This window comes from Momordica charantia, assembly GCF_013281855.1.
Source record: "Momordica charantia cultivar OHB3-1 chromosome 3 unlocalized genomic scaffold, Mcharantia_2.0 BLBB01000003.1, whole genome shotgun sequence".
Lineage (NCBI taxonomy): Eukaryota > Viridiplantae > Streptophyta > Magnoliopsida > Cucurbitales > Cucurbitaceae > Momordica > Momordica charantia.
This window is the reverse complement of record NW_028275161.1, coordinates 23,952,617-23,977,292: the sequence shown is the minus strand read 5'-3', so window position 1 is coordinate 23,977,292 and position 24,676 is coordinate 23,952,617. Positions and strand designations below refer to the sequence as shown.

Here is a 24,676-nt window from a genome sequence, read left to right as displayed (position 1 = left end):
TTCCTTCACCAATCTAAAATCCCATCAACCAACTGTGAAATCTAAAGAAGATCATTATAAAATATAAATATAGCGATAATATTTTTGTTATAAGAAACTAAATCTTTTGTTGTTAGCATTAAAAGTACGAAAAGAGACCAATTGGAGTCTACAAAAAGGCACTCCAATTTACGTTAATAACAAAAGAATCATAATTACAATAGATAGTAGAAAAAGAACACCAAGTATTAAGATGAGCTAAGTCCCAAGTCTCCTCCCAAACTTTCTCTTTCATCAAAATTCTCCCTTTCTCAGTCTCTTCTTCCAAAAATATTATTGGGGGTTCAAAGTTCCTAAAGTAGTCTATGATTTTGTCTGGAATCTAGCTATTGGACCCTGACTACTGAAGTTGTCCGAAAAAGGCACCCTCATGTTTGTCTCCACCCCATTGTGTGCAGCCTTGGTGAAATAGTAAATAAAATGGCATCCTTTCTAATTTCAGCCATAAGTTTTGAAACTACTTATTCAACGAATTCGGTCTTTCATGATGTTTTCATAAATTATAACAAAATACAACACTCTAGCTCTTCATCGGTTTCTCCTCAAACATGAATGCTCGTACTATTTGGATGATATGAGTCAAAAATATCCTATGGTCGATCTAAAGCAAAATAAATTCTATCGATTAAATTTATAGAATTCAAAAAATGAAATACTGCTTGTCAACTCAACATCTTATACCAACTTTTCATAGAGGGCGTTTATTCATCAACTCTGACTACTGCATCCGGAACTTCAGGTATTTAATCTGGGAGAGCCGGATATCGCATTGAACTAACGGCAAGGATGTATAACATAGAGAGCTTCTATTTTCTATCCAAACATGAAAATCATGCTGATACTTTCGTGCTAGTAACGTAGAGATATACCAAAATTCTGCTCAATTGTATGAATTTAAAGACGAAAAGCACATGAAATAAAGGTACAGAGTTCAAAATCACGATATCAACAGGCTTTTCAATATTAGAGACCAGCAAACAATACCGGCTTCAGTGGACGATTCCATATTCTGTAACCGAGGCTGTCCTAACGAATTTGGACTCCGTTCAGTAGATGGTGCACTAGCGATTAGCGTATTTTCGGAATTGCTAGCGTTGTGAATATAGCTTTTAAGATTGTCCTGAAAACCCATTCTTTTCTGACTCGCCGCCTCTCTTTTTCCCCCACTAGAAGACCCCGACCATGCAGAACCTGAATTCGAGCCTGAGCTTCCATCGCCACAGTTCCTGGAAAGATTACTCGAACCCAATGACCCTTTATCACCTTTGAAACCCAGAAAGCTCTCCTGTGGCAACGGGCCTGATCTTGTCTTTATTCTATTCAGTCCAAGGGAGGATGCTAGAATAGGTGAAACCGATGAGGCCACGTCCTTCACATCAGTCGACTTCTTAGCCTTCGGCCCCGAGTTCAAGCCGGAGACTGGGTCGGACTTCGAGGGCGTCCCGATCGGCATTTGAGCTTGACTATCTTTTCGTTTCCCATCCTTGCTCCGGGAAGCATCTTTCAGAACGGTACCTCTGAAGCTGCTGCTACTGGTATTGGAAATCTGGGGTTCATCTTTGGCGGCTGATTTATTCTTCTTCTTATCGGATCTGATGGGTGAGTTAGAACCAAGGAACCGGGGACTGGATCCGTCGGGGCTTGAAGAATCAGACTTCTTTGAGGACGAGAAGAACCTGCCCTTGAAGACCATAGCAGCAGCGTTCCTTATGTTGCTGGGGTATGGAGGAAGTGTTCAATTTGGTGCTGTCCCAGGTATAGACGCAGAGATCGTTCAGAGTGACATTGAAGACTAGAATGGAAACTATAAATAGAAAAATGGGAGAAGTTTGAAAACAGAGAGTCGAAAGTAAACGTTTGGACTGGACTTTAGGTGGAAGAACATAGAATGGAGAAATACAGGAAAACAGGGAAGGCCAGCCATGTGTGCTGGCTAATAAGTCTGACTCAAATTTTGGGTTTTATTACAGGGCTTGTTTGATATGTAATGCTTTTTTCGCACTTCGGACCCTATAAACGGGATGGTGTATATTACAAACGTTATCTTATATACGCTTTTTCTTCTTTTTTTTTATTTTTTTTTACACAATTTGTAAAAAACCAAATATGCCTATGACCATCACTCTCAAACTTTGAATTGTGAAAGCTAAAACCTCACATTTTTACCGAGCGGAAAAGATTATTATTACAATTACACCTTCAAACTTTCAATTTTAGATTAAACATTCAAACTTTCATAAATTCAAAAAAAAATTGAACCCTCGAACTTTTAATTTTTAAAAAGTAAACTGAAAAATTAAATTTATTTTGACTCTATTTTTTTTACTCTCTCTTCCTCGTTCCCCTCTCTCTGGAAGTCGGTATTATGTGTGTTGAAGTTTTCTCTTCGAGAAAAATGGAACTCACTAGAGAAAATTGACAAAATAAGCTTCATGTGAGTCCCTTTTAAGTTTTTTAATCGCTCTTCTCAAAACACAAGTTTTCTAGTACATCACTTAGTTTACCAAATGACCTCTCATGCCCCTCCTTACTCCAGCCAAAAGTTTTTAGTTTTCGTCATTTTCCTCCCTTATTTCTCTTTTTCTTTATTTCTTCTCCCTACCTCTATCTTCCTCATTTTCCGGATTTTTTTCTTCTTTCTTTCTCTTTTCCATGTCTTCCGCAAGCCTAAGTTTTTTCTTGTTTACTAAACCATAAAAAAAAACCTAAATCTCTCACCATTTTTTAAATAGCAGCCTCCATAATTCCCGTGACCTTCAACAATCGTCGACGACGGATGCATCAAAGCCGACGAGGGAGGTCGTTCATCAAAGAAAGAGGCTCAGGACAGGAAGAAAGTTACGATGGGATGGGAAGGAGATAGAGAGAGAGTTGAATAAGAGAAAGTTGAGAGAGATAAAATTGAGCGAGAGAGAGAAAACGAGAGATGAGTGAGCGAGAGCGAGATTGAGCGAGAAACGATTTTAAAAATTGGAATGGAGAGACGAAATCTCAAATTTAAAATACTAAGCATTGAAGATTTTTTTAACTAAAATTTAAAATTATAAAATCGCATTAATTTTAGTATATTCAAATTTGAAATTTAATTTAGATTTGTTTTCTTAATTGTTTTTTTCCTATTTAATTATTTGAACGAATCATTTGAAAAATTAACATAAATCTCTCCTTTAATGTCTCCCCTTATTTTGATTAGGATTAGAATTCAAATTTATAATTTAATTAGGTAGTCCTCCTTTAATAGTTAATTTAAAATTTTATCTAATTAGGTGGAAGTATAAAAAAAAAATCATGTTTTTTCCTTAATCTCTTCCTCATAATATAAATCTGCTTCTTTAATCATAAATTTAAAATTTAATTTAACTCAATTTGGTGGAGTAAAGAAAAAAAAAAGAAAAAGAAAACAATCCCTTTTTTTCCTAACCATCCCATTTTTTTCGTTATTATCACCACTTCTTCACCGCTCTCTAGATCTCGCTCTCTCGATCTCGCAAAAGAAAACAATCCCTTTTTTTCCTAACCATCCCATTTTTTTCATTATTATCACGACTTCTTCACCGCTCTCGCTTTGTCCCTCTCTCTTCTCTCCTCTCTCTCTTCTCCCCTCCCTGCGCATTTGGTTTCATGGAGAAGAAGATAGTCCGGACGGGGGGGACGTGCAAGAGATATAGAAGGAAAGTTTTTTAAATCTTGAAAATTTGATTTTAGAAGGGAGGGTGAAAGAGTTGGGAAAAATAATAAGGAAATTTTTATCTTATTTCATATGCAAATTATTCTTGTTCAACAATGTCGCCGGAGAGGCCACCAGGGAGGCGCAACAGCTCGGGATGGAAGCAGCGGACGGCAACCGAACGGGACCCCCAATCATTGAATCCTAGCGGAGACGCCAATAATTGGTGTGTGTTGTGTAGAAATCATGGACAATATCAAGCAAATCTAAGAAATGGAGGAGAGAGGGGAGAGAGAAAAGAGATGGAGTCTGGAAGAGAAGAAAAAGTAAGGAGGGACATGAAATGTCATTTGACAAAGTATGTGATGTCAGCAGTGACTAGAAAACTTGTGTTTTGGAGGGAACGATTAGAAAACTTAAAGAAACACCTAGAACGTTTATTTTGTCAATTTTCCCAACTCACTGGAGGTAAAAGAGTGAAGACGAAAAGGGGGACTCAATTAGGGATTCTTGAAGATTTTCTTGAGCGCTCATCACCCTCTTCTCGACTGCTGGGATTTTTAATTTTGCTCCAACCATTTTGGGAGGGGGAAAATTAAAGTAGGAACGGTGAAATAAAGTCCATAAAGTGTTATGGAGAGAAAGTAGAGAGAGAGATATTTAAAGTCTTGCTGACAAAAACATAAAATTGGCCGGAATTTTGAGCATCAGAGGATTCTGTTTCGACGATTCTTGTCAAACGCTTAATGATTGTCCATCGTGTCGTTCGCATTTCAATCGGTGGCGGAATTCGACGTCGTTTGGGGAAGATGTTTGCTCAAAAACTACACCCACACCTCTAACATTTTCGGTGTCCCCAATTTGTTCGAATAGATAAATTTTGTCAGTCCACAAAATACTGCTTCTAGAGAGAGAAAGTATGGATAGTGAGAACAATGATAGAGGAAGTAAAAAGAACGGAGGAGTAAAAATAAATTTAATTCTTTTATTTATGAAAATTTAAGAGTTTAATTTGTTTAAATTGATGTGTAATTTTTTTACCATAAGGGTTTAATTTTTGTAATTAAAAGTTTGAGGGTGTAATGGTAACCTTCATCATAGGGGTGTAATTTTTTTACTTGTAAAAGTTTAAAGGTGTTTGATCAAGAATTTGATCGTCTTCCAGCTTCAGTTCGAAAAGGATGAGCAGAACAACGAGCTCTAGATGAGGCACAGAGGACCTACAAAATAGAGTAGAAACTCTGATGCCAAAGTCAGCAAATGCACAAGTCAATTCGAGAGAGAATTGGTTTGTTTGCGTACCTCGAAATGAAGCGGAATGAACTTGTTTATAGGTACGAAACCTCGGGTCCCCGACGAGGCTTCAATGACTCTTTAAGGTTGTCGTGAGACATGCACGCTGTCGTGGAGTTTGTTGGATGAAGGGTTGAGTCGAAGCAATCCAAGTCTAATATTAGATCGGCTCGGCCTACACAGCTGCTCGGCTCGACACGAGAAATCATGGCCGAAGCAAACATTCTCACATAAAATGACACGTCTATGGCTATTGTTCCAACCATAATATGCCACGTGTAGGTTGAGAATTCACCTCCAACCAAGGGTTTAATATTTACTTTTTGGTATAATTGTCACAATAGTTGTGGTTGGTACAATTTATCATTTTTTTTAATGTCCAAAATCCATGTGTACTTATTGCCCAATGTTTCGTGTATCTTATTACCACTCTTCTTAAGGGTCAAGTACTTCCAAGAGCTGTCAAAATTACCTATAAACAAAGATAATGGTTCATGAAAGGTGAAAGTAATAAATAAAACTAGAGAGTAATCAAATCCAAATTTCATATTTTCTCCAATTTTATAATCTCTTGTTGTTCTTGTTTTACCGTGTCTTGTTTTGTTTCTAATTTGTAGAGAATCATCTGCATTTTTTAAATTATTTATTGACAATATATGTAGACCTATTAATCCACCAAGTGAACCATTTAGATATTTTATGGTGTTAATAATACACATCCAATAGATGATCACACGTGTGCTTGTTATCAAGTTGAGACCTTGCATCTGCAATATTTGTTGCTCAAATAATCAAGTTGAGAGCACGATTTGCTTAGTTTACAATTACAATCCTCTGACTTGACAATTCTAGTGCATTTACATCTCAAGCATTTAATAATTATTGTAAGCCAATTGTTAAACATCTTATAGCACATATTCATACACAAAATGGTTTAGCATAATCATTTATAAAATGACAATAGTTAATTGTTGTAACATTGCTTATGAGAGCTAAGTTTCCTATATCTATACGGGACAATGCTATTTTGCCTGCAGCATCGCTCGAGTTCATTATGCCAACACTTTATCATAAGTATTATGCATTACAACTAGCTTATGGCAAGGAGCAAGATATTTCTCATATGTGAATTTGTCGATGTGCAATACACGTTCCAATTACTCTACCACAACGTATTAATATGGGCTTATTAAATATCTTGAACCCCTGATGAGTGATGTATTTACTGCACGTTTGGCTAATTTTAATTTTAACGAAACAAATTTTCAATATCACACGAAGAATTAAGAAGTTTGAAAAATAAATTAATTGAATGCATTGTTATTGTCTCATTTAGATCCCCATACAAATCAATGTGGACCTGAACTTCAAAAAATAATTAATTCGCAAAATATAGCCAGTCAATTATCAAATGCATTTATATATGCTAAGAAATTGACTAAGTCTTATATACCAATTGCATGTTCCACTAAAACTTGATGTCCTAATGGAGTTAGTTGTCATTAAAAATAATCGAAAAAGAAAGGTAGCCAATAATCAAGATGACTTGGTTGAAAATGTAAATACGCGTGAAGGAACTTGTAACATGACTAATAGTATAATTAGTGAAGAAGATCAAATGCGTACGTGAGGATAATAATAAAATTTTAACAAACTATGTCACGATAGGAAAATAATTGAACCGAATTAATATAGTTATTGACAATATTTTCCGTATAATGTTGCTCTTGATATTGTATATGAAAACGAGGATTACGAATAAAAATATATAAAACAATGTTGACAAATAAAATATTGACTTTAGAGGAAATAAGCAATCAATACTCAATTAAACTCACTTTCAAAACACCAAGTATTTGGACTAGTAGTTCGAACACCGAAAGACACTACAACTAATGTCATATGCGATAGCATAAAAAAAAACCATCAACAGACTCTCCATAGCATTGTTGGAACACAGTATTGGACGAACTTTGTACTCTACAAATTTTATATTTTTCTCTCTAAAATTATCATATAAAAAAATTGAATGAAATTTCAATAAAGTATATCACAACTGAAAATGATGGGATCAAACTAATATAATTATTGACAACAATTTTTTTATTTTGATTGATTCGTGGTTTATTGGAATTAGGATCAAATTTCTTTTAATGTTGTTTACTAAAACTGTATGGAATCGGAATCAGAATCAGATATACAACAAGTATTAGTATATCAATTTCTTCTTTCGATCTAATTACAAATACATTATTGTGTTATTTTTTTAATTAAAATAAGTTTTAATTCATTTTATTACTATATTATCGACAGTAGATATTTTTTATTATACTATTTTTAATATGAATAAATAATGAATAATAAAAATAAAATTACATCAACTAAAATAATTTTTTTATCACAACAACCCTCATTTAATATAGAATATTATTAAATTTTATTATTATAATATTTAATAATAATAAATTATATTTTAAAAAATATATTGATTTTAATCGATAATAAGAAAGTAAAATAAAAAATAACTTTATAATATTTGATTCACATCCACTAATAAAAATTATATAAATTAAAAATTTAATTATACAATAATATAAATTTTAATTATACAATTAATTGAAAAAAACATCACCCATACACGAAAAAGTATTAAAGTAACTACAATAAGTATGGAGGAATCATAGAGAAAAGATAAAAGTATTAAAGTAACTACAATAAATATGAGGAACCACGGAACAAAGAATGAGAATGATGAAATGGTTCATTTTAGTGAACGAGATTACCTAATCTGAACTAGGTCCCACTGTTTGATTCAATTTCAAATAAATATTTATTTTATGTATAATATGTTGGGGGAGAGGATTCGAACTCGCCGTTTTTCTTAGTTGGAGGTATATCTCAATTATTATACGTAAATTATGAAGCGTTTGCCCGTCTGCTTTTAACGTATCCGTTAACTCTCTCCGTCTACAAATGCCGCCTCCCACCTCCCACAACTCTTCCGAACATTGGCCCGCCCCATGATTCTTCGCCATTTTTTTTTTGGTTTTACGAAGTGGTCATACTTCTCTCCACTCATCAACTCCTCATGGCTTCAGAGACCGATGAGGAGAATGCTTGGCAAGAGGCTTTACGGAGGATGCTGCCTGCTGGAGCACCTTTACCAGACGAAGAACACCTTGATTACTCGATCGCCGTTGAGTATCAAGGCCCTCCCGTGGCTCATGAGCTACCGAAAATTGACCCGCTTGATTTGGATTCAGTTTCGATCCTCTCTCCTTCCATCGTTCCGGTCTCCGACACCTCTTCGATTCCGGTTGTCTATCCTATTGCTCCCAGGGCTTCCAGGTTCAATCGGTTAAGAAATGGATCAGTCCCTCGTAGTCCAGTGGAGAGTCATAGATCATCTTCAGTTTCAATAGTTCAATTGGAATCACAGAATAGTGAACGCTCAGAGTTTGCAAATGGCGTAGACGAGGTGTTCAGTTCAGAATTGTGCGTTCGGGACTTGAATCTAGAGTCCGAACCTGCTACGATCGAAGGGAAGCGTGCAAACACTGTGACGTTCGTTACTCCGAGAGATTCGGAAGACGACGACGAAGATGTATTTTCCTCTCCCAGGTCGTGCACGACCGATGCGACTACATCCCCGGCCGTATCCCGTGCCCAGGAAAAACGATCGAAAAAGAAAGGAATTTGTGGTAGATGCAAGAGAGGGAATCGGTTGAAAGAGAGGGAAGCTTGTTTGGTCTGTGATGCACAGTACTGCGGTAATTGTTTACTAAAGGCAATGGGATCAATGCCAGAGGGACGGAAGTGCGTGAGCTGCATTGGGCGGCCGATAGCCGAGTTGAAGAGACCAATTTTGGGCAAGTGTTCCAGGGTTTTATCAAGAGTATGTAGCCCTTTGGAGATTGAGCAGATACTGAAAGCTGAAAAGGAGTGCCCGGCTAATCAGCTTCGACCCGAGCAGCTAATTGTGAACGGAAGGCAATTACGTCCAGAAGAATTGGCCGAGATTTTGGGCTGTGAGGTCCCTCCGCAGAAGTTGAAACCGGGAAGGTATTGGTACGACAAGGATTCAGGGCTTTGGGGAAAGGTGAAAAGAAAATCAGTCCATATCCATTGACAATCTTCTACGCATCATTTATTTACCGTTAGTTTGATTTCAGGAGGGAGAGAAGCCTGATAGGATAATTAGTTCAAAACTGAGTGTTGGAGGTAAGCTTAGGGCGGATGCGAGCAAAGGGAACACAAAAGTTTTTATAAATGGACGTGAAATCACAAAGATTGAGCTCAGAGTATTGAAGGTATCAACTATCAAGTACGCTTTATATTTTCATAAATGACCAGAATAGAAGAGAAAAAAGAAGCAGGGAGAAAGGATTGGTTAATATTTTGGCTGACTTTAATACTTTGTCAAATTCGAAGCTTCTGTATTGCCTAAAGCTTCAAAATGGTGTTATCTTTCCAATCTCTTTGATAGTTACTCTAGCATCATATGCTCTAATTGGGAGGCCTTTTTTACTACTGCATTATTTTTTAGTGTATTATTGTATCTTTTAGCTTCTTTTTGGCTGCTTTATTGTATCTTATTTCTTTCATGTCTTTTTTCCATTTCACCCTTTCTAGGATTTGTATCTTTCAACAAATTTGGTTCATTTTCATACATTAACGAAAGATTCGTATCTTGTTAAAAAAAAAAGACGACAATTTTGAGAAAATTTATTCTTCAAAGCAAAGAGATGTCTTTCCATTCTTCATGTTCACATATTTTGGTGATGATTATCATATTTTCCCAATCAATATCGGGCATCTCAGTTTCTTCCCTGACCCAGTACTCATGCTTTTCTTCACCATTTCAGCATATGAAAATCGAGAGGTAGAGTCCGAATTTGGCTGTTTTGGCTTGGATTTCTCATTAGCATATGAAAACCAAGAGACAAATTTTGAAATTGGTTGATTTGACTTAGGCTTCTCATTGAACTTTATTAAAACATCTTCAGCATGTTTAGGGTGGTCTTATTGGCTTTTTTATTGTCTTTATATTATCTATATTGCTCCTCGTTGAGTCTCTTTTCTATTTTGTTCTTTTCTATTTTTCTATCTCTCCTTCGGGAGTTTGTATCCTTGAACTTTTTTTCCTTTTCATTGATATGAAAATTTGTTTATTGTTAAAAAAAAAAGAAGAAAAGACATCTTCAGCATGTTCCAAAATACTGGCCATCCTTTCATACTTTTCCCTGGAATAAAATTCTTTTCAAACCCCTAGATTTTGGCCACACAACACATTCAAAATGCCAAATAAAATCAACATGATGCTTTTGAATTCGACAAGTACCATACTGATGTCTTAGTCTCACTATATCTGAAAACTATATAAACATGAGGATGCAGCAATTTGACTAAAATATTTTCCAACCAAACTACTTGAGATTAATGAAGAGGTAACTTACAATTACAACTCTTATGTTCAACAAAGAATAAACCTTTATCAAACCAAATGCAGAAATACTTATTGCCAACGCAACAGCTACTGATCTCCATTAATCTTGAAACTAACCTGAAGTTACCTAATTTGAATCAACCTTAACCTTAATGTGTTTGAAAACCCAATCACCCCTTCGTTGGTATTTTTTAAAATTTTATTTATTATTTTTTTCTTACAAGGAACGAACTTTTCATTGATAAATGAAAAGGAACATAAAATATTCAAAGATACAAAATGAACTTTTTTTTGTTTATTATGTTTGTCTGTGATCATGTTGAGGGAAGGGGCATTCTTATTGTGCTTTTTCTGTTGAAAACTATCTGCGTTTTGCTCTTACCGTGCCCATTTTTCTCAGCTGGCCAATGTGCAGTGTCCTCGAGACACTCATTTCTGGGTGTATGATGATGGATCTTATGAGGAAGAGGGTCAAAATAACATTAAAGGGAACATATGGGGAAAGGTTCTATCATATGCATTTACCTTTTGTTTTTAATTGTAGTAAACACTTTATCATGCTGATTATATAATGACTATTCGTAGGCAGGCATCAACCCGCTTGTTGTGTTCATTATTTTCACTCCCAGTACCTCCCGGCAATCCCCATGGGGAAAAAGAAGATCCAACTACCATATCTAGCAGGTCTGTGCCGGAGTATTTGGAGCATGGGAGAATTCATAAGCTTCTCTTGTTTGGGATTGAAGGAACTGGAACTAGCACTTTGTTTAAACAGGCATGTGGCACATTATTTATTTTGCCCTGAATCAAGCACAAGCACTTAATTAGTTTCCAAATTGCTCCTATTTCATTTAATTTCCAATCTTATATATTTCTCTTGCCATCTTCAGCGACAAAAGCTTATTGTGATCCGATATTTATGCGAGCTTATTATGATCCAATATTTATGCGAGGTGCATGTATGCTGATCTAAGGTTTTTTAATATAATAATAATAATAAGCAATAATGATGATTTGTTTGTTTCGCTAAACCATTCGATCAACTTCTTTTTTCTTTTAACAAGAAACAACTTTTCATTGATAGATGATAATTTGTGATTTGGATGTACTCTCGTTAGTGAAAGGTCTATTCTTTCTTAATATTTTAAATCTGGAATTTTATAGCATTTTTTTTTAACGTTCATGTATTCTTGCCCTGGCTTTATGGAACAGGCCAAATTTTTATATGGGAACAAGTTTACTCCAGAAGAGCTCCAGAGTATAAAGCTTATGATTCAAAGCAATATATACAAGTATCTTAGTACGTTACTTGAGGGCCGGGAACGATTTGAAGAAGAAGCTATTATTGAGAAGGAAACTGGTGACAAATTTGGAGGAACTGCTATAGTAGAGAAAAAAGCCACTTGTTTGGATGCTGGAAAGGCTGCCTCAGGTCTGGGGTTGCTTATAAAGTTCTGCTTGTTAATTAGAAATCTTAATTTTAATTTTCCACCATTGAAAAGAAATGTAACTCCATTTTTTGTTAGTGATAAATCAGTTACATCTTGGTTCGAATATTTTATTTCCCTACAGATAAAATAATCTAAGTTTTTCACTCGAAAAGATTTATTCATTATAGGGATATTTAAGGGTTTTATTTTTAATTAAATTAATCCCAAATTGTTGAGTAGAATTTTTTGTTTAGTAATCCCAAATTGTTGAGTAAAATTTCTTTTGTGATGATACTTCATCAGACTGCAAAGACACCATGGATTTAGTAAGCAGTGGGTCAAATAATGAGAATGACATTAACAGATTGTAGCAATCTCTGATAGCATGTGTAAAAGGTTCTGGTGTACTATAAACCAATATTCAGATAAATAAAAAAAAAACAATATTCAGATAAAATCATTGATCAATTCCACTCATGGAATTGACTCGGGTGGTACCACATCATGATTAACCCGTGCATGATATTTTTGGTTATGACATCTACTACGTCTGTGGTGTGAGTGAACTCATGGCTGAAAAGTGTCGATGAGTCCCAATTTCTCTCTTAACATTCTGAATTGAAGGTTTCATAAAGCAGAATGATAGGGAAAAGGCAAAATATATTGGTTCTTCACAAGGAATTAGATTTAATGGTGTTGATACTTTGATTAAATTTTATCTGTATGTTGGTCACATGAAGGTCCAACCATCCAAGAAAGACGGTAAAAATTAGGACCACGGTGCCTTTTCTGGGGCGTCAGGAAGATAATTTCATTCTGTCCACAAGGGAGACCAAGACAGCAGAGCTTTTTCAACTGGAGTTTCTTCATCTTTCTTTCAATAAAGCCCAACATTGGATCCTAAGATGTAAAATCAAATGGCTGAAAGAGAGGAGAATATGACTTTCTTCGGTTTTGCTTTTGCTAGGAGAAATTTATGAAAAGTGAGCTGGTGGTGATAATGGCTTTTGTTTAGTTTAGGACAGAGAGATTGAGCTTGAGATTATTTCATCTTTTTAGAGGATTTAAAAAAAAAAAAAATCTTAAAGCTTTTTATGTATCCTCCTTGGGTTATAATGAAGTTAAACTGATTTAGAGGATAGTTAAGCTGATTTAGAGGTTAAGGGAGAACCCTTTTGAGGAAGTTTTTTTTTTTTGATAACCGGGAATTGGAGTTTTGTTCCTCCACACACGGGGGCACTCGCACCCGCCTCAAGGCCCGAAACTGGGAGACATCAAGTAGTAGCGCAATTATGCAGTGGAAGGGAAGCTTGTATTAAGCTCATCCAATGGTTTAAACTGAGACCTCTAGCCAGTAGGACGAAGATACCCCAAGTCTTGCCAATGGTTTCACTCTTGGTGCAGGAAGCCAAAATTCATAATGCTATTTGCAACATAGGTGAAAATATGGCCCCAATCCTAGATGGTTATTTTATGGAGTTCATTCTACAATGTTGGAATATTATTAGAGACGGTCTTCTTGAATTATTTCAACATTTTTTCGAGAAAGGATTCTAAAATGCTCGTCTCGAGGAGACCCTTGTTGGTGCTCATCCTTGGAAGATCGAAGACCGTGAAGGTGGAAGATTATAGACCTATTAACTTGGTGAATAGTGTCTACAAAATTATAATACAAGGTTCTCAAAAAGATTAAAGCCTCATTTTCTAGATATTATATCTAAAGTTCAATATGCTTTTGTAGGTAGTAGGCAAATTCAAGATCCCGTCCTTGTTGTGAATGAAATTATGGAAGGTTTGATCAGAAGAAAAGTGAAAAGTTGGATTTTTAAGCTCATACTGGAACTTCCTTTTTTTAGTAATGGAGTTAAAGGCTCCGAGGTTAAATGGCTCAAGTGGACTTGCATTTGTGTCTTTGGCTCAAAGCTCTCAATCTTTCTAAATGAAGGTCAGAAGACCGAAAAATTTTGGCCTCTAGAGAAAGAAACCCCCTTTCTCCTTTCCTTTTTCTCATGGTTGCTAATGTTCTATGTAGACTTTTGAATAGGTTCAGAAACGAGTGTTCCTTTAGGTTTAGAAATTGGGGAAAATGAGGTCAAAATTAATCACCTCCAATTTGCATAAGACACTATTGTCTTTTGTCTCTATGTTGGTGGGCTAAGCCAAAAGAAACGACTGACACCAATATGGGAATGCATGAAAACAAAGAAACATTTCAAAATTCAGAAGGAAGCCAAGGACTTGTAATACTCTTGTTTCATCTTTCTTCTTCTATGTTTTTTCCTTCTTTTCCTTTCCTCCTCCTCTCTCTCTCTTTTTTTTCCTTTTCTTTTAACAAGATACTAAAATAGATGCTGTCCAGTTGGGAGAAGGAAAAGATATGGTGGAAGCTTGACAATTCTGGTTTTTTTTTACCACCAAGGCAAGTGGCGGCAAGTCTTGAAGTTCATGGTCCTTAAAGCCATTTGGAACTTTAGATATCCAAATAAGATAGAAGTCTTCTTGTGATCATTGGCTCATAGGGGGCTGAACACACACGACAGACTTCAAAAAAGATGCAAAATTGGGTCCTTTACCCCTCGGTGTGCCCCCGTGCACAGAAGATGAAGAGTCTTCAGATCATATTTTCCTTCGCTGCTCTTACACCAAAGCTTGCTGGTCACTCCTCTTCAAAGCCTTAAACATTAGTTGTTACCTCCTAAAGACAGTAGATGACTGGATACTGCAGGCTCTTGCGGGTGGAAGCTTCAAGCACAAAGCTAGAGCTCTTTAGAATTATGCTACAGTGGCTTCTTGTGGAATGTATGGATTGAAAGAAGTTGGAGATCCTTTGAGAATATTTGTCCTAACTTATCAAACTTTTGGAGCATTGTACAACTCATAGCTTCTAGGTGGTGCTACACTTGTAGTAAATTCTTTTGTTATTACTCCCTCACTTTGATCCTCTAAAATTGAAGTGCTTTCTTGAACTAGTTCCTGTGGGAGGGGGCTCCCTCTACCCCCGCCCCTGGAGTTGTATCTCTTTTTTGTGAGTAATATACTTCTCAGGTTTCTTATATAAAAAAAAAAGAACTTAACAAGATACGGCTTCTCATTATTAAATGAAAAGGAACAAAATGAAAAACGGAACACAAAATAATAAAAGGGAAATATAACCCAAATGAACATGAACGATGAAAACAACAATGAGGAGGAAAACTAGCCAAGGATCACCATGGGAGAATTCGAAGACCTTCATAAACACATAAAACAAGTCTTGAAATACCAAAGGATTTATGATGAATTTTTCTCGATTTGATGTTGAAACACCTCTAAAATCCTCCTCCAATCATCGTGGAAATCCATCCTTGTCACCACTATGGTAGTTTCTCAGCCTAAATGATGTAATAATAACCTATCTAATCCGTTTGTACTAGTCGGTTAGGGAGGTTTCATGTTAAGTAGCTTTCGGTAAGGCTATTAGCCGTTGGCTTGCTTTCTGTTAGCCTTCTAGCCGTTGGATTTTGCCTTTAAAAGGATCAGTCCTTTGTATTTTCAAATTAGAAAACTTGAATAAGATTTCTTTCTCTTTGGTTTTACACCAAATTTGGTTTCAGAGCCCTGACAAAAACCTTAGGACCTGATGGCTGGAAAACTTCCAGTAAACCCCAACAAAGGACCCGTGGATCCTTCAACTCCACAAGTTTTTTCTCCAAAATCTACCATCAATCGATTGTTGTTGATGGAAGATTCCTTGGGAGAAGTCCGTGCAAACGTCCAAGACATACACGGCTTATTAGAAAATCTTGGTAGGCAATTGGAGCTCATATCGGACGAGCAAGAGCGGCTTCGCAATGATTTGCAGCATACAGGGGAGGCAAATCGACCAAGAAACCAACCAAGAAACAATCCAAGACCACTTGAAGCTCCAAGAAACCATGATGGAAGAGACCGAAGGAATCAAGAAATGCGATTAAGGGTTCAAGATTCTGATTCATCGGAAGATGATGATGAATTTTTTCAACAAAACCCTCGGTTTGCTAGGAACAAATACAATGCCGAACGAGGAGGTGTTCATATTGATTTCAGGATGAAGATAGATCTACCAACGTTCAATGGGAAAATGGATGTGGAGGCTTTTCTGGACTGGGTAAAAAATGTCGAAAATTCCTTCGATTACACCAATACCCCAGACGACAAGAAAGTGCGATTGGTGGCCTTTAAGCTTCAAGCAGATGCGTCGGCGTGGTGGGATCAACTTGAGATTAATAGGCGCAGACTGGGCAAGCGACCAATTTGTAGTTGGTCTAGAATGCTTCGCCTCTTATGTTACCGCCCAACTTCGAGCAAATATTATACCAGCAGTACCAACGGTGCAGACAAGGCGCTAAAACCGTCGCTGATTACACTGAAGCCTTTCATCGTTTGGGCGCACGTACCAATTTAGCTGAAAGTGAAGATTACAAAATTGCGAGGTTTGTGGATGGCCTCCGCGACGACATTCAGGATCAAATGGATATGCAACCTATCAACCTTCTCATAGACGCTATAGTCATGGCTACGAAGATTGAAGAAAAGATCGACAAGAAACGGTTCCGAACTCCTGCTCGCCGCATCACTTGGGACAAACCTTCCACATCAAAAGCAGCTTCAGTTGATACGAACAACTTCAAATTGGCGGCTCCTCCACTTCTGCAACAATTAAAACTTCAAATGGACAAGCTAAGTCGCTTCCTCTTAAAACTACTGACCTCATATAAACGTGGAACTAATCCTTATGTTCGCCCAACTTTGGGCAAATGTTTTAGGTGTGGACAGATTGGTCATCTATCTAACGAATGTCCCCAGAGACGTGCGTTGGCCTTGGTGGATGATGAGGACAATGTGGAGCAAGATTTCGATCTTCCAGCTGAGGATGACCCCACGTATATCGGGCCTGATGAGGGGGATGCCCTCAGCTGCGTCCTTCAAAATGTCCTCCTTACACCTAAGGTAGAAGTACAACCTCAAAGAAACTCCCTTTTCAGAACGCGCTGCACCATCAATGACAAGATATGTAATGTAATCATTGAGTGAAAACACGGTCTCACAAAAACTGGTAACAGCCTTGCAATTAAAAGTTGATCCCTACCCCATCCATATAAGGTCTCTTGGATAAGAGAAGGGGGTGAGGCTACTGTTTCTTCTGTATGTACAGTTCCCCTGTCCATAGGAAACCAATACAAGAATCAAATAATCTGTGATGTGTTAGAAATGGATGCCTGTCATATCTTGCTTGGCAGACCATGGCAGTTGACCTCCAAACCATACATAAGGGAAGAGAAAATGCCTATGAATTCTCTTGGATGGGTAAGCAAATTGTCCTTCTTCCTTCTGCTGCTGATATAAAGAACAAACAACAAACAAGCACAAACAACAAACAGGATAAGAGTACAAGTTCTAGTCACCTTTTCTCTCTTATTAATGGAAAACAATTCTTACAAAAATATGATTCCTTACTTCTTGCCTTAATAGTCAAATGAGACACCTCACAACAACTAGATACAAATCACCACCTGGATATTCAAAAACTCCTAAATGACTTTCCTATCTTGTCACATGAACCTACTGACCTACCTCCTTTAAGAAACATTCAATACCGAATCGATTTCATACCTGGTGCCACCCTACCCCATCTGCCACATTATAGAATGAGCCCGAAAGAATATCAAATTCTCCACTCTCAAGTACAAGAACTGTTAGATAAAGGACATATCCGGCCTAGCTTGAGTCCTTGTGCTATACCGGTCCTCCTAGCACCCAAGAAAGATGGCTCGTGGCGAATGTGTGTTGATAGCCGGGCCATCAATAAGATTACTATAAAATACCGCTTTCCTATTCCCCGCCTCTCTGACCTATTACACCAACTAAGTGGGGCACAAATATTCTCTAAGATAGACCTTAAGAGCGGATATCATCAAATCGGAATACAACTCGATGACGAATGGAAAACAGCATTCAAAACAAACGAGGGTCTTTTCGAATGGCTAGTCATGCCTTTCGGCTTGTCCATGCTCCTAGTACGTTTATGCAATTGATGAACCAGGTACTACTTCCTTTTCTTAACCATTTTGTTGTCGTTTACTTTGATGATATATTGGTTTATAGTAGATCCAAAGAGGAACACCTGTCCCACTTACGAACAATTTTCCAAACCTTAGAACAGAACCAACTTCACATTAATCTTAAAAAATGTTGTTTTTTGGCGCCACAGATATCCTTCCTAGGCTTCCTCATCTCTCAATTTGGCATCTCAGTAGATCCAACCAAAATTGCAGCTATAAAACAATGGCCCCTACCTACTAGTGTTAAAGATGTTCAATGTTTTTTAGGACTAGCTTCTTTCTATAGGAAGTTTATTCGACATTTCAGCACACTTGCTGCACCCCTCACAGAATGTCTAAAGAAGGGACAATTTCAATGGGATTCCGAACAAACTAAGAGCTTCAATATCCTTAAAGAACAACTCAACACCACTCAGGTATTAGGACTTCCAGATTTCAACCAGCGTTTTGAAGTAGTCGTAGATGCTTTCGGTATTAGTATAGGTGTTGTCTTGTCTCAACAAAACCATCCCATCGAGTATTTTAGTGAAAAGTTAACACCACCTAGACAAAAATGGTGCACTTATGAGCAAGAACTATACGCCTTAATCCGAGCATTGAGACAATGGGAACACTATCTTATAGGTAAGAAATTTATCCTCTTCACCGATCACTTTTCCCTCAAACTTTTACAAACTCAAAAAACTATTAATAGGATGCACACATGATGGATTGCTTTTATACAGAAATTTGACTTTGTCATTAAACACAAAGCCGACATTATTAATAAAGTAGCTGATGCCCTAAGTAGAAAAGCTAACCTTTTAACTCTCTTATCCGGCCAAGTAGTAGCATTTGAACATCTTCCAACTTCCTATGAACATGATAGTGATTTCCATGATACGTGGCTTAAATGCCAACACCATGTTCAATGTGATGACTTTCTCATCATGAATGGATTTCTATTTAAAGGAGATCGCTTGTGTATTCCACATACTTCTTTACGCGAAACTCTAATAAAGGATTTACAAGCCGGGGGCTTAGCAGGGCATTTTGGCAAGGATAAAACTTTTGATTTGGTGGCACAAAGATTCTTTTGGCCTCAAATCCGAAAGGATGTTCATAACTTTGTAAATCGTTGTCTTATCTGCCAAAAAGCCAAAGGCCAAAGCCAGAATATAGGCCTCTATACTCCTCTGCCAATCCTGGAATCCATTTGGGGAGACCTATCAATGGATTTTGTCCTTGGTCTTCCTAAAACACAGTGTGGGTATGATTCTGTTAGGGTTATAGTGGATAGATTCAGCAAGATGTCCCACTTTTTACCTTGTAAAAAAACTTCAGATGCAATTTACATTGCCAATCTGTTTTTTAGAGACATTGTTCGGCTGCATGGAATACCTAAGATAATTGTTTCTGATAGGGACGTTAAGTTCCTAAGTTATTTCTGGAAGACATTGTGGAAAAAGTTCAATACCGGTTTGAAATTCAGCACAACAAGCCACCCCCAAACAGACGGCCAAACAGAGGTGACTTACCGGACATTAGGTAACCTAATTCGCTGCCTAGGAAGTAACAAGCCTAAACAGTGGGATCTGACACTGGCGCAAGCTGAGTTTGCTTACAACCATATGCGTAACCGTTCAACAGGGAAGTGTCCCTTTGAAATTGTTTACACTAAACTCCCTAGATTAACTGTGGATTTAGCTAACTAACCCGCTTCTGTTGATCTTAGTGTAGAGGCAGAACAAATGGCTGAGAAGATAATCGAGTTGCACGAGGAAGTAGTAGATAATCTCACTAAAGCAGCAGCTCATTACAAAGTAGATGCAGACGTTCGCAGAGCTAAATCTTTTGGAGTCGGTGACTTGTCATGGTCCATCTCAAGAAGTCCAGATTTCCTAAAGGAACCTATCATAAACTGCACGACAAGAAGATTGGGCCTTTAGAAATATTAAAGAAATATGGAGACAACGCCTTTCGAGTCAACCTACTCGAGGACATTCGGATCCATCCCGTTTTCAATATCGTGGACATCTATGAATACAAGGCCCCAGATTCATTTCAACTAGTTGAGTAAACTCGAGGATGAGTTCCTTTTTAGAGGGAGGGAATTTGATGTAATAATAACCTATCTAATCCGTTTGTACTAGTCGGTTAGGGAGGTTTCATGTTAAGTAGCTTTCGGTTAGGCTATTAGCCGTTGGCTTGCTTTATGTTAGGCTTCTAGCCGTTGGCTTTTGCCTTTAAAAGGACCGGTCCTTTGTATTTTCAAATTAGAAACCTTGAATAAGATTTCTTTCTCTTTGGTTTTACACCACTAAAACTCTTAAATCTCCTTCTTCTCCTTGTTCTGGGGCTTGACCATCTCTGGTAGAGGTAGAATTTTTTGGGGCTTGACCATCTCTGCGTAAGACTTAACCCTTGTTGTACTTTGCTTCTGATCATTCTCCTCTTTAGCGTTCATGAAGTTCAGTAGCATTTCTCTGAAGGTTATCCACCCTTTGAAGTCAACATCTGACGGAACCACCAAGTTACACTTGCCCCCACTTGCCAGGACCCTTGTTAATTCCAAAAAGCTTCCCCTTCTGTTCTCGATCTTTTGCATCCATATAAAACCATCCTTACAATCAGTTTTCCTGAAGAACTTGTGGATTTGGGGAGAGAGGAGGATGTCTTGAAGGTTGTCGTTATCCAGATTGCAACCACCTCTTCTATCGAAATAGAAAATAATCTCTTAAGTTGACTTTTAGTGCTCTTTAAGAATCATCCTCTTCTTTCCGAGTTGAAACCACAACCAAACATTTTGGTTTCAACTCTACTCGTGATCTTCCTCGAGGCTATTGGTAATATTTGTAGGCGGAAGAGAGCTACAGAGAGGTTGGGACATGGTCAGACAAAAAATGGAGGTATTGAGGACGTAGGAAAAGTGATAGAGGGAGGAGAGAGTGAGAGAGGAGCCATCGAATTTTCTTGAACATGAAATTTGTTCAAATTGATGATTTCATTTCGATAAGTTTTTATGTTGCTTTTGCATCTGGTTGATTGTGTCCTTGGTCCTTTGTTCTTTTATCCGTATGTTCTACATCTTTGCTTCCATTGAGAGCTTGTATCCTTGAGCATTTTTATTCCTTTTCATATTATCAATGAAAAGTTTGTTTCTTCTAAAAAAAAAAAGTAGAAGAAGAAAGAAAAAAATAGAAGAAGAGGAGGTGGTATTCCTTCGAAGCAGTTTCTTAAGAATATTTGGAGCGAGTAAGCACTTAGAAAGGTAAAATATTTTCCCCCCCTTGCTCAAGGAGGTCGCACTGCAAATATGATGCAAAGGAACCCCATGCCTTGTGGGTGTACTCTTTGTAATAATGATTTAGAAAGTTGTTGCCATCTCTTTTCTCATTATCCTTTATGAAGAAAAATATGAAATTACTTTTTGGTGCTTCCCTGATCATGCCCCCCTTTGAATGTCTAGAACCATAGAGCTTCGTATTATCTTTTGTTTTTAATTCTTAATAGTTGGAGATATATATATATATTTTTTTTGGTGTACAGTCCTTTTTGTTTTTCATTTCTCTTAATGAAAGTTTAGTTTCTTATAAAAGATAATATCAGTCTGAGTCTTCCCCTCTTTTGATTAAGTGGTTGAAGTTGGAAAATAATATTGTTGATCTGTGATTATTGGTGTTCTGGCCTTTGACACCTATATGGATTTTAATTTTAGCTGCAAAGAACCTTGTATGGATTCTTAAATCTCTATGTTCAAGAGCTGAAAAGGAAGCAATATAGATATTTAATCAACCAAAATTTGGTGAGTATGTTATGCGCTGATTTGTGAAGTATATGCAGCTGAAACAGGAGTAATAGAAAGTAAGCAATGTGTATATTCAATCAACCAAAGATTCAAACACTTTTCTGATTGGTTATTGAATATCATGGCTACTGGTGACTTGGATGCTTTCTTTCCCGCTGCAACACGTGAATATGCTCCAATTGTGGATGAATTGTGGAAAGATTCTGCACTTCAGGAAACATACAGGAGAAGGGAAGAATTGCATAGCCTTCCTGATGTTACAAAATATTTTCTTGATCGGGTATGCATCTGTTTTTAAAAAATTATTTTGTTACATTTCCATTATGCACCACATCTTAGACAGTTCTTTTCTTTATTCAGAAGGCAGAAAACAGGATGGAAAGCTGCTCTGTACCCATCAAAATATTTGTGATAACCACCATAAAAAAATAATTGCTTGACATGCAGTGTACGAATCTTTAAATATAGGCAAAATTATGAGATGATATTGCGTCAAGTGCAGGATACTAGATTTCTGAATCAAATTACTAGTTTTTCCATAATCAATCACGGTTGACTACTGTTCTTTATTGGCTTGGGGAATCTATTTCTTTTCACTCTCTTTGGGAGTTTGTTTCTTGAACTTTTTTCTTTCCTTTCATTTATCAATGAAAATTTATTTCTAGAAAAACAGTTAAACTACTGTTCTACTATTGACTTCTATAAACTGCTATTGGTGGAGAACTACTGTTCTACTATTGACTTCTATAAACTGCTATTGGTGGAGAACTCTCACATTCCATGCTTTGTCGTTATTTTCATAGTTCGTTGGATTATGTGAAATGTGGTTTATCACAATGAATATTATCCATAAAGCTGACTCTTGAACTTCGTTATTCCCCCCCTCAAAAGTGTATAGTTATAATTTAATTTGCAAATCTCCAATTCATTATCTTTAATGGATGTTTCTGCAGGTGATAGAGATATCAAGCAATGAGTACGAGCCTTCTGACAAGGATATATTGTATGCTGAGGGAGTCAGTCAAAGCAATGGCCTTGCCTTTATGGAATTTTCTTTCGATGATAGAAGCCCCATGTCTGAAGTATATGGTGAAAATCTAGAATTGCCCACTCCAGTAACGAAGTAAAAAGTTCTTTTTCTTCCCTATATGGTGTTTTTTTCTTCACTCCCATTTTCATCTTCTCACGTTTATGTTTGTTTTTTCTTGCCGCAGATACCAACTTATTCAAATAAATTCCAAAGGATTGGTTGATGGTTGCAAATGGTTAGAAATGTTTGAAGACGTGAGGGCCGTGATATTTTGTGTTTCCTTGAGTGACTATGACCAAATGTGGTCCCATAGTAAGGGTCCTCTGCAGAATAGAATGCTGGCTAGTAGAAATTTGTTTGAGCGTTTGGTGAGGCACCCTTGTTTTAGGAATACCCCTTTTGTCCTGCTGTTAAACAAATATGATGCATTTGAGGAAAAGATAAACCAGGTTCCATTATCGACTTGTGAGTGGTTCCAAGACTTCTGCCCAGTAAAACCACACAACAATAATCAGACACTGGCACATCAAGCGTACTATTACATTGCAGTGAAATTCAAGGAGCTATATTTATCTATTAGTGGCCAAAAGTTGTTTGTTTGGCACACACGAGCTCGAGAGCGGGCCTCAGTGGATGATGCATTTAGGTATGTTAGAGAGGTTCTCAAATGGGAAGAAGAGAAGGACGATAATTTGTATGATATCACTGGAGACGAGTCATTCTACAGCACTGAAATAAGTTCCTCACCAGGCATGAATAATCTACCAATCAGTTGAGGCTAGCTGGACGGTCGTGGTTCTTTTACCAAGAGGGATGGAATAGCCTGTTGAATTGCTTTTGCCGTTCTCAATTAACATTTTTGGTTTTCCACTTTTTTTCGTCTGAATTCTGAATGGAATTATGATTCATAGATTTAGGAAATAGATTGGAATATTGTATTTGACTGGGGGAGGGCGGGATTGATTTATTAACCTGAATTTAGGGGTGATTTGTTGTCTGTATAGCAAGAGTACCTTATTTAAGTAATAAAAGGCAAGGTCTTCTCACAATTTGTTTGTTCTCGTTGCCATTCACGTACACCATCCCAGCTCATAATCATAATAAGGACAACTTTCAAGGTCGACATCCACATCCCTGGCCAACGCATTGTTTTTCAATGGATCCGATGAACTGCGTCCAATAGGATTTGAACCTATATTAGAGGTTTAGAAGACCTGTCCTATCCATCGAACAGTGGCCGCTTTTCATTCTTTTTTTTTTTCTTCATATTTTCACCTCTTGTTCATAAAAAAAATGTGTGAGAATTTTGGAAATTGCGTGTTCAATTCAATGATGCATTATTGGTCAAAACCACCCCCTCTGCCTCATCGTTTGCTTCTTGCCGTCTTGTCGTCGTTGTCCAATCATCTTTGACTGGTCGCCCCTCTTCCAGATCTGGAGGAGAAAGGAATGAAAGGCACTTTGTTCAGTGGAAGGATGTTCTTCAAAAGAGGAACTTTTCCATTGCCTTTCAAGTGGAAGAGGGAGTTCCTCTTTCAAATCTGGAGAGGTTCTTTCACATCTAAAAGAGGAAGGAGCGGTGGCGGCAAGACAACGGGCTACAGCGGCAAAGAGGCCAATGGCAATAACAAAGAAAAGGCGGCAACAGCGAAGTGTGCCGAAGAAGAGGAAGAAAGGAGAGAGGAAGAGAGGACAAGTCTTAATAATCCACATATATATTATTAGATTAATATATTTTTCAAATCAGCAAATACAATCATCCATTCAGCCATTTCAGTGTCGCATCATTTATAGTTAAATTAGACTGTAAATTTTTATTGGAAAATAACAAACAACTGAAATTTTCCATAAAATTATATTCTCAAATACCAAAGGATCGTTAGGATGAACATAAATCAATTTGT

General features: G+C 37.1%; 2 protein-coding genes across 7 annotated transcripts in view; one reads left to right on the top strand and one right to left on the bottom strand.

Annotated features, from left to right (window-relative positions):
* Positions 1-1,995, bottom strand: part of LOC111008863 (Protein kinase superfamily protein) — a 44,725-nt gene extending 42,730 nt beyond the window's left edge. For 2 of the 6 annotated variants that reach the window (XM_022281713.2, XM_088121980.1), the window contains exon 1: positions 1,024-1,994. In XM_022281713.2, the coding sequence (XP_022137405.1) occupies positions 1,024-1,732 (709 nt within the window). In that variant the 5' untranslated portion in view covers positions 1,733-1,994. Of the gene's footprint in view, positions 1-1,023 lie in introns of all 6 variants that reach the window. The other 4 variants (XM_088121976.1, XM_088121975.1, XM_088121979.1 and 1 more) reach the window with 3 other exon arrangements.
* Positions 1,996-7,988: 5,993 nt separating this feature from the next.
* LOC111008609 (extra-large guanine nucleotide-binding protein 3) lies at positions 7,989-23,821 on the top strand. The gene is made up of 8 exons (XM_022281356.2): positions 7,989-9,098; positions 9,172-9,309; positions 10,846-10,950; positions 11,035-11,220; positions 11,658-11,877; positions 21,778-22,022; positions 22,696-22,865; positions 22,957-23,821. Exons 1-8 carry the CDS (start codon positions 8,088-8,090, stop codon positions 23,546-23,548), a joined length of 2,667 nt encoding a protein of 888 aa, XP_022137048.1. The 5' UTR covers positions 7,989-8,087; the 3' UTR covers positions 23,549-23,821.
* Positions 23,822-24,676: the final 855 nt, after the last annotated feature.